At 36.3% G+C, this 10,967-nt stretch overlaps 1 protein-coding gene across 1 annotated transcript; it reads right to left on the bottom strand.

The window, feature by feature from the left end:
• Positions 1–5,582: 5,582 nt before the first annotated feature.
• LOC141520176 (olfactory receptor 4N2-like) lies at positions 5,583–6,512 on the bottom strand. The gene has a single exon (XM_074231988.1). It carries the CDS (start codon positions 6,510–6,512, stop codon positions 5,583–5,585), a length of 930 nt encoding a protein of 309 aa, XP_074088089.1.
• Positions 6,513–10,967: the final 4,455 nt, after the last annotated feature.

The following is a 10,967-nucleotide window of genomic DNA, read 5'->3' as shown; positions in this document are numbered from 1 at the left end:
CTATTACCAATGGGCAAGACCTTTAATTCTTTATTTTTTTTAATTGGCAAATTTTATTTTTGTCACTTAGGTTCTAATCCAAGTATCAAGTGTAGAGAATAGTCTGTAAGGGTCATTAGGATGTGGCATATCTTTGGGGAAGACTAGTACCTTTGTCATGAGGGCTACCAAGCTATTTTCAGGGTTGCAATCCACCTTTGGTGTTCACCTGATCCACCTAACTCTCACCTGTGACTCCAAGAAGCAGTAACCTGCATAGTGCCCATACTCCAGTAAACCATTTCAACAGAATGGGCTAAACCATGTTGAGGGTAACTGAGGGATCTCAGACCCATCAGTGAGATAAAGGGGTATCTACCACAAACACACAAAGAATTCCTCTGATGGACTGGGCAGATTAAAGCAACTTATACCAATGGCCATGAAAGTTGTTGAAGCAGGTGCTGTGAAATGCTTAGAGCTTAATTAAAAAAGGTCATCTAGGGGTGACTAGGTGGCACAGTGCATCAAGCACGGGCCCTGGAGGCAGAAGTACCTGAGTTCAAATCCAGCCTCAGACACTTAATATTTCCCTAGCTGTGTGGCCTTGGGTAAGCCACTTAACCCCATTTGCCTTGCAAAAAAAAAAAAAAAAAAACCTAAAGTAATTTAAAAAAGAATCAAACTACTTAACTCCTGTCCTGTGGAAGGTACTAGAATAAGTGCCCTAAAATTGTCTGCTAACCCAAATCTGGCCTGATAATTGTGACAGACAGAAACACAAAAATAAATGTACAAAAATATCTTCAATGATAATTCCATTCACCATTGATACATGTAAAGCCATTTTTTGGAGCAGGAATAGGTTTTTGCTAACTTGGAGGGAAAATTAGCTCAACATACACAGTTGACAACAGTGGAGTAGAAAAGGAGAGCGCAGTATTCAGGAATCATTTGATGCAGATGATGGAGTAATACAGAAGCTACTAAATGAAAAATATGAACTCCACAGGGTTTACCTACAGGATAGTTCATCCACTTCTAATAAGGCAACATTTAATTCCTTCAAAAGTAAAGTATAAATGAAACTTGGAGATTCAGATTCCCAACACTATAAGAAGGCAGATAAAATTCAGTTTTACATTGACAGGAACAATTCAAAGCACTTTTATGATATCCTGAAGGCTATGTATGGGCTAAAACATCTATTATGCATTTCAACTACTCAGAGCTGATGGAGTCACATTGATTAATGATAGCAACATGATCCTAGAAAAATAGGTTGAATATTTCATAGTATTCTCAACAAATTGCCATCAATCAATGTTAAGGTCATTGGCCATTTAAATCAGGTTGAAGTCAACCTCTCTAGCTGAAATTCCAACTGAAAAAGGTTTTGAATACCATTGGGTACCTTCATATGATATAGCACCTAGTGTTGATTTTATTCCATCTGAGATATCCAGGAATGAGGGGCTGTGCATTGTTCATACAAAATCTGACTGAAATATTCCAGGTTATATGGCATGAGGAGGTTATCCCACAAGAGTTCAAGGACACCTCCATTGTCCTTCTCTAGAAAGGTAAAGGGAATAGATTGTCATATGAGAATCACAGGGATGGTTCTCTCTTAATCATTTCTGGTAAGATTCTTTGCAGAGTCTTCCTTAATAGGCTTATCCTTCACTTGAGAACTAGTGTGACTTCAGAAAAGGGCAAGGAACAGTTGATATTGTGATTGCTGTCTGACAACTCCAGGAGAAATGTCAGCAGCAGCAGCAGCAGCAGAACAGAGGTTTGTGTATAATGTTTGTAGTTCTGACCAAGTTCTGACCAGTTTCTGACTTTGATATTTTCAGCTGTGTTGGCCTACAGCACATTCAAAATTTTCTTGCCCAGAGGAGTACATCAGTAAAGTGGGTCAATTTCTGATGGCATGCTTGCCCAGGTTCCAGATAATGGGAAATATTCTTGCACTTTTTTAGTCACCAGTGGAGTGAAGCAGGACTATGTGCTTGCTCCCATACTTTTTATCATGATGTTTTCAGTCATTTTGTCAAATCCCATCAAAGAGAATAAACACAGCATCAAGATCAACTACCACACAACTTGTAAAGGTTTCAAACCATGATCAAAGTGAATGGAGTATTGCTATATATTTTTGCATAACACTTAGCACCAAGAAAACACAAATGGTTCATCAGTCAGCACCATGCCATCTATACATGGAACCATTGGTTACAGAAAATGGAGAAATGTTGAATACTATGGATAAGTTCACTTACTTTGGCAGTGTACTTTCCAGGGATGTATATAATGGCGATGGGGTTAAAACACACATTGCTAGTGCTATCTCAGTATTTGGGAGACTTTGAGGGAAAGTGTGGAAGAAAAAAGGTATTAGACTGACTACCAGAGACTGAAAATCTACAGAGAACATTGTGCTGACCTCTTTGTTTTATACCTGTGAAATCTTGGCAGTGTGCCAGCACCATGTCAGGAGCCTGAATTGCTTCCATTTGAATTGTCTTTGGAACATTCTGAAAATCACCTGACAGGATAAGATACCAGCTTGATGGCACAGTGCATAGAACACTGGCCCTGGAGTCAGGAGGATGTGAGTTCAATTCCTGGCTCAGAAATTTGATACTTACTAGCTGTGTTACCTTGGGCAAGTTACTTAACCACATTGCCTCACAAGAAACAAAAACAAAAACCAAAAAACTAAATTATCAAGCATTTGAACTCTACAGAGAGCACAGCTCCAATGGGCTGCTCACATTGCTTGAATGTCAAATGTATGCTTGCCAAAAATACTATTTTATGGAGAATTCACACAGGGCAAATGCACACAGTGGGATCAAAATAAATGATACAAGGATATTCTTAATGGTCTCTCTTAAGAACTTTGGAATTGACTTTCACCATGAGAGTTACTGGCACAGAACTGCCTAGCATAACATACAGTAAAGGTGTTGTGCTCTATGAACAAAGTAGAATTGAAGTTGTTCAAAAGAGATGAGCTACTCAAGCTCAGAAAATCCATCCTAGGTGTTCACATGGACTATTTGGTCTGACCTGTGGTAGAACATTTCAAATTCATATTGATATAATCAGTCACAGTCAGAGACACTGTTGAGACTCTAGCACAATATTTTTTCCATCCTTTAAGAATAAAGGACAACCAACTAAGGGGTAATTATATGGAAATTTTACCAGAGATTCCTAGCCAAATTCCATGAACAAATATGGCAACAACAAAAGTTGTTGTCTTGAGATGACAAAACAATCCTCTTTTTGGTCACTGACCCAAAAAATTTCTAACTGAGTGTCTTTAGCAAGAGAATGTTTCTGCTTTTTAATCACTTTTACTTATACACTAAATGACTAAGAACTCTTTAAGGGTCTCCTCAAAGGATTTGAAAGTAAGTTATTTCCTTTACTTTCAACATCTAATCATGGAAATTGTGAATATATGACATCTAAAGTTCATATCCTACTTAAGTGATCCTAAACTTGGGTTAGTTGTTGTCTCTTCTAGTTTGTTTCGTTTGGTGTTTTGTGAGTTTTTCATTCTTTCTTTAGTTTAGGGGACTGAGTAGTGGTTTCTAATGGTGGTTTCTAATCTTGAAGTTATGAGTTCAAGAAATCAGAAGATCCTCAGTACCTAAGTAGGAGGAATATTCTGTAATTATAATCTTTGAAGAAAATAACTGTGAGTAGGAGGAAGAATTTCAGGTTTTGATCTGGTATACCAAAAGACATGGGCAAGGAGAGAATTGTTTAGAGAGTATAAAACTAAAACGAAGTAAAAATTATAATTGAATATTTCCACAAATGGCTTTATGTTTGATGAAATCTCACCCTCCTGGGAGGGGAGAAAATAGCTATCATATGCCTTAGTGTATTATATATTTCTACTGCCCTTTTGAGGAGATCCTACACATGAGCCAAATCTAAATATTAAGTCATTCTCCCTGGGTTCTGGAATGGAGGGTGTAAAAAGCTAAAAAAAAATTGAAAAAAGGTAGTTTAACCTCTCATGTTAGATGCTAAGATCTCCCAAACCTTAACCTCAAATGTGTTCAGAAATAAGAGATGTGACCTTAGTGAGATATGCAGAAAGTGAACCTAACCATTGTTCATTATTGTTAGACTTTCATAAAACAGACACACAAAACATTAGAGTCACTTAAGATAGTTTTTTTTAAGAAAAAAGAAATGACAGGTAGGCTTATAATATATATATGTATATATACATATATATATAAATCAGATCTAATAAAACCAAATATTTGTGCTATCTCAATGTCTAATTCATCTAAACATAGCTACTAGATACTAGAACAATTGTTCCCAATGAAATGGGACTCTTATATTAATAGCAGAAATATTATAAGCAATAATAATGATAATATGTGATATATGTAACAATAGTAACAATAATAGTAATGATATTTGTTTAATATATTTAATAGTATATTTATTATATTTGTTCAATATTTTTAATATTGTCTAATATATTTAATAATATATTTAAAGCTCTCAAAGTACTTTGCATGTATATTTTCCTCATTTAATCTCCCAAACAATTTTATAATCTCCCTAATGATTTATGAGATTACTGAGAAAATAATCACATTTGAAAGATGAAAGGAAAACCAAAATTCACAGATTGTAATTTGCCTAATCCAAGATACCTAGGAACAATCTGAAATTGGATTTGAACCTAGTTTCTTGGTTCAAATGTGTCATGCTACTGTAAATATCAAAATTAATATTAACTCTAGTTTCTATTCTATGAGTTTAACTGATTTTAGTTGCATTAATTTTATATTAGAGTGAGCTTTTCCTTGTTAACTCCCTCCCAAACAAACTCTTAGAGGGACCAGAGAGTCTGCTAAATTAGGTTTATTAACAAGATCTGCAAAATATTAGTGGGGCCCAAAAAACTATGAAAATTTCTTAATTGTCAGAGAAGGGTGGTCACTAGCTCCATGTGAGCATATTAACCCACTTTTTAAGGTTTTTTTTTTTTTGAAAGGCCATGGGGTTAAGTGGCTTGCCCAAGACCACACAGCTAGGTAATTATTAAGTGTCTGAGGCTGGATTTGAACTCAGGTACTCCTGACTCCAGGGCTGGTGCTCCATCCATTGCGCAACCTAGCCACCAGGCCTATCCAACTCTGTAACACCCCCAAACTATATTAATACTGGTGAGTCTTACCTTTTGGTCTTTGATTAATGAAGAAAATCAATGTCATGATTCTTTCTAATAATAAGGTAAAGGAAAAACTCATAGCTTAGATTTCAAAAGTCTCCTTAAAAATTGCTACAATCCTCCTCAAATCAAAGAGTTGCATATCATATATAACTAGAAAATTTAGCAGTTTCCTTTCTCCTTTCTCCACTCTTTGTCACCACAAAATTTATTTTATATTATTGTAGGTCAAGTAATGAATATGCCATTCTCAAGTAAGCTCCGGTTTTTAACAACTCTATGTCCTTTGCTATTATGATTAGATTTTCTCCAGCAAATTAATAGAAGGCAAGTTGGTAATGATTGAATACCCTCTGAAGATATCCTGAGTGATGCCCATTCTTCATTCTCCTCCACAAATGACCTGCCTGTTCACCAACTTCCTCATAGACGCCTTCACTTCCTGGTTCCTTAGAGTATAAATCACAGGATTCAACAAGGGAAAGATGACAGTGTGAAAAAGGGCAACCACTTTGTCTGCTGGGAAAGTCCTAAAAGGGCGGGTGTAAATAAAGATGGCAGGACCAAACATGAGAAACACAATGATAACATGGGTGGTACAAGTGGATAAAGCCTTATTCTTGCCCTCAGAAGAAGATCCCCTAACTCGAAAGAGGATGACTGCATAGGATGTGAGTAAACCCAGAAAGCATAGAAGTGTAAGCAGTCCACTATTGGACACCATCAGGAGGTCCACCACAAAGGTGTCAGTGCAGGCCAGCTTGATGATCTGTGGGACATCACAGAAGAAGTTGTCCAGCTGGTTTGGGCCACAGAAAGGCAGACGAACAATAAGAGCTACCTGCACAATAGAGTGGGCAAAACCCCCAACCCAGAGAGCTAACAGCAGCACATAACAGACTTGGCGGTTCATGATGGTTGCATAGCGTAAGGGTTGGCAGATTGCAATATAGCGGTCAAAGGCCATCACCACAAGGAGAAACATCTCACCTGCTCCAAGAAAATGCAAGAAGAAGAGCTGGGTGATGCACCCTTGATAAGAAATGGTCTTTTTCTTATACATGAAATCTACCAGCATCTTTGGGGCTACAATGAAAGAATAAGAAGCATCCAAGAAAGCCAGATTACCCAGGAAGAAATACAGAGGTGCTGTGAGAGTAGGATCTGATCTGATGGTGATGATAATGAAAAGATTCCCAGGAAGAATTATTATGTAGAATGAGAAGACTAATATAAAGACTAACAGTTGAATCTCTGGAGATTTGGTTAGACCCAAAAAGGTGAATTCAGTCACTGTGTTGTTCTGCTCCATCTGCTCAACCTGGGGAATATTGAGAAATGGAAAGCAATCTCAGTTATATCAAACCTTTCTCTAATACCAGAACTATTCAACTAGCCTGTTTTATCACTCTGATGTCCAAACCTTTACAGAGGAAAATCCTTCTGTCCTTCATTTATTAATAGTCAGCATTAGAAACAATGAGCTGACTTTAGAAAGAATCAATTTAGACTCAATGTAAGGAGCCTAGCACAACTGTTCAAATGTGCAATAGTTTCTCTTGGAATATAATGATTTTGCTTACACTGAAAGACTTGAAGAAGAAGATGGGCAAATACTTGTTAGAGATATCTCAGAAGGGATTGCTAATTAGATACAAGTTAACTTTGATGGCCTCTAAGGCTCATTAAAACTTTTGAGATTCTGTGATCATACTCACCACTTACTTTTCCAAAATCTGGCCTTCTTCCTGTTACTCTATGGCTGATTTGGTCTTCATTTAAAATGATACATACATTCTTATCTGCTGCTCTAATCAGTTGGTACTCTTTTGTCTCGCATGTTTAGCCCCTCTTTAGGGTTTAGAAAATAACTTTTTCTAAACTTAAAGAGTTCAAATTATTTGTGGGACAGTCTGGCATTGGATAAGGCTTATGACATATGTGCCAATTAACATTTAACAACAGTTATGTTTTCATGTTGTTCCATTTCATGGCTTGTATGTAACTTTAAATGTGTTATGGGCTATGGAGGTAGAGGAAAAGAATTGGTACTCATTGATAGAAACTACTAATGGAATATGATAAATGATAAAACTATTTTTTAAAATGCTTGGAAAATCTTCATAAACATTGATATTCTAAAATATACTTGTGGAGAATCCTTAATAAATAATTATATTTATTTAAGGCAATGGGATTAAGTGATTTGCTCAAGGTCACACAACTAAGCAATTATTAAGTGTCTGAGGCTGGATTTAAACTCAGGTCCTCTTGACTTTAGGACCAGTGCTCTATCCACTGAACTACCTAGCTGCCCCCATAAATTATTAAAATAAAAATATTTGGAGGCAGCAAGATGTAGAGAATAATGGTGGAATGGAACCCTGGATCATACTTGATTGTGAAAAGATTTTTTTCCAAGTTCTTCCTCTTTGAATCACTTAACCCCTCATTTCCAGGCAATGTTCTAAGAATTAAAGATAAGTTCTTGATCTGCATTGGTGAAGAATATTTGCACACTTTTGATTTCCTGACTTAGCTATACTAGTCCTAGAGCTGGAAAGGATACTAATGTCTAAGAAGCATATGATTTATCAAGTCACACAAGTACTAAGGGTTGAAAATATGATGGATAAAATCAAGTCTAAACAAAGCACAAAACAAAATTATTCACAACCTGATATTTCAAATCACCCTTAAAGGTTGAAAAGCCTTAGAAAGAGGTAATTAGGAAGCAGTGTGGTACAGTACAATAATTTGGTTCAAATACCATCTTTACCATTTACGCTATGTGTCTTTGGGAAAGTCTCTCAGTTACCCGTCTAATAAAATGAGTTGGACAAAGTGCTCTTTAAGGTCCCTTTCATCTCCTGTCATGCCCAATTTTGGAGGGGGAAATATAAGAGCAAGAAGTTAAGGGGACATGGTAAAGGGAGGCGATGGGTTTACATTTCTTCCCATCAGTCTTACTCTACTTCTCATGTTAGAATACTCACAGTGAGCATTATCCTAGTGACCAAGTGGAAGAAAACAATCAGGTTTGTGCACTGGACTTAGGTGGTAGAGTTATGCTGCCATTTGTGTCTTTCCTCTTTAAAAGACAAATCAATCTCTGTAGAATCAATGAAATGACACTATTACATTCCCAGGTTTCTGGTCCCAGAGCAGATCTATGCCTAGAAGAAATCTCATATTGAATCAGAAACCCACCAGTTGCTAAAGATGCTAAAGGAGGGGAAGGTCTATGAAAGCAACTACTGAGATAAGAATGAAAGTTTATTGGACAAGGCTGTTGCTTTGATTGAAATTTGCTCAGACTGAAAGTCCTGAAGAGCACTGACTTTATTGGGCTATGACCTATTTATTTACTCTGGCACCAGCTTGAAAATAGATTGAAAGTGGAAGGACACTTTTTATTGATATGGATTAGAAAGCTCACTAGTGTCTGCTTCTTTTAAAAAGCTGAATCTAAAACACTGGATCCAGGTTAGGGATATCTTTCCTGAACCTGGTCATCATTTTCTTCCATCTATCAAGACTCCAGAAGCTGAGATTTCCTAGGGATATTGGGACAGCAGGAGAATGATGAGGGTTTCTAGGAAGAAAAGCACTTTTAGTGAAGGGAGAGATCTAGGAATCCACACCCCAAATTTTATCTCATTTTATTGGTAGTAGGATTTGTGGCAAATGGTAGGGCAGGATTATTGAAAGGGTAATACCATTCCAGAGAACCTGTTGACCATATGGTTTTGATACCTTACCACTTTCCTGTGACAGTACTTTACCATGAAGATGAAATCCAAAGTTGGGGGAAGAGATCTCAGTCCTTGTCACTGATCATCTTTCTTAATAACCATTTTAATTCCCATCAATAGTTTTCCAGAAATGAATACCTTAAATAACCAGTCTTTTGTACTGTGGATGCAAAAGCCACTGGAGACAGAGATGACTATTTTTTTAGAGCCAGTAGGAACAAAAAAGCACTGCTTTTTAAAGAGAGAATAAAGGAAAATATGAACTTTACTACTATAACCTATCTGGAAAAAAAACCTCTCTCAGTAGAAAATTTGGCAAGGTATCAAATCATTAATTGAGTTGATAGTAGCCTGCCATGCTTTCTGATTCTTATAATTCTGACTAGAGCTTTTGTATTCCTTCGAATGTCTCCAAAATCACTGCATATGTGTGTATGTTTTGTTTGTATTTATTTTTATGTTTGTAACTCTGTGAATAAGATTATGGCCTGCATACTTATCTGTTGATATATATATATATATATACACAAAGAGATTTGTAAATGAAATTTAGAAATCTAAATTATAATATCTTATTTTATATCGTCATGTATGTGAACCTGTATTTCCATGATATAGAGAAAGTTATTCTGTCAAGGAATAAAACTAAGCCTGTTATTATTTACCAAATTAGGACTCTGAACAGGAATTCTGGGTAAAGAAAAATTAAGGTGAAGCAAGATTATATAGGTGCTATCTGAAAATATTTTCTCTTTCTTGTTGGGAAAATAAGACATATTGTGTTTTTCCTTAAAAGAGCTAATAGTTGCAATTGATAAACATTCTATGTGTATAGACTCAGAATGGCACAAGTTCTTTTCACTTTAGAAACCTTACATTTTTTACAACATATTGCTGCTCTGGGATGGGGTAATGTAATAAACAACATCTTAGAGATCTAAGATAAATTTTCTTTTATTTCTGTTAGACTGAATTCTTTTAAAAGAAGCTAAGGAACTTACTTTTCTTAGTTACATAGTATTTAAATTGGAAAACAAAATAGGTCTCTTGTTTACAAAAAAGAACTTCTTTTCGGGTGGCTAGGTGGTGCAGTGGATAGAGCACTGGACCTGGAATCAGGAGTACCTGAGTTTAAATCCTACCTCAGACACTTAAAAATTACCTAGCTGTGTGGCCTTGGGCAAGCCACTTCACCCCATTGCCCTGCAAAAAAACATAAAAAATAGAACTACTTTCAGTAAACTGCATTTCCTCCTTATTCATTACCTCTGTTACTTATATCTATACTCTTCTGTTAACTAAGCAAATGGTTTAAAGGGAGCTGATGTTTGTTACCAACTGTTCAACACTGCTTTTCTAAAGTCACGAGAGGAATTCCAACCACAAGTATGGTCATAGAGGTGCACTGCTTCACCAGAGTTAGACAAGGTCTAACTGCTCCACCTGCCTATTTCATAAATGAGGAGAATGATGTTGAACAGAACTTCTCTAAAGAAGAGAGAGACTGAATGGAAACAAAGGTTTTTCTATTGTTGCAAAGCTACAGCCTCAGCCCTGGAAACTAAATGAGTCTTTTCTATTAGTGTTTTGTACCCACTTATTTATATTCCTTTCATTCACCTTTGAGTCAGTTCTTGTTTCCTTTCCCACATCACTCTGAACATTTTTATAGAAACAGATGTGATCTATGCAGGGAGAAGTGTACAAACGCCTTGTAGATCAAATAGAAGTGGTCCCTGTAATTTAGACCAGTGATTGAAAAAACAACAAATATACCATCCATCCCCAGATCTCCTTCCCATACAAGAATTACTCTTTAGTTGTGAGTAAGTTAAGGCAAAAAGGTAGTGATGATATTCATAGAGAAGAAAACTTAGAGATACTGACACCAGTTTTACTACCACTGTTTCCATTGTTTTATTTGGTTTTCTTTTATTATTGCTATTGTTTATGTTATTGTTGTTAAACAAGCCCCAGAGTTAGAAGATTTATGTTCAAGTCCAAAATCAAGT

Source organism: Macrotis lagotis, chromosome 4 (genome assembly GCF_037893015.1).
Source record: "Macrotis lagotis isolate mMagLag1 chromosome 4, bilby.v1.9.chrom.fasta, whole genome shotgun sequence".
Lineage (NCBI taxonomy): Eukaryota > Metazoa > Chordata > Mammalia > Peramelemorphia > Peramelidae > Macrotis > Macrotis lagotis.
This window is presented reverse-complemented; position numbering and strand designations above follow the sequence as displayed.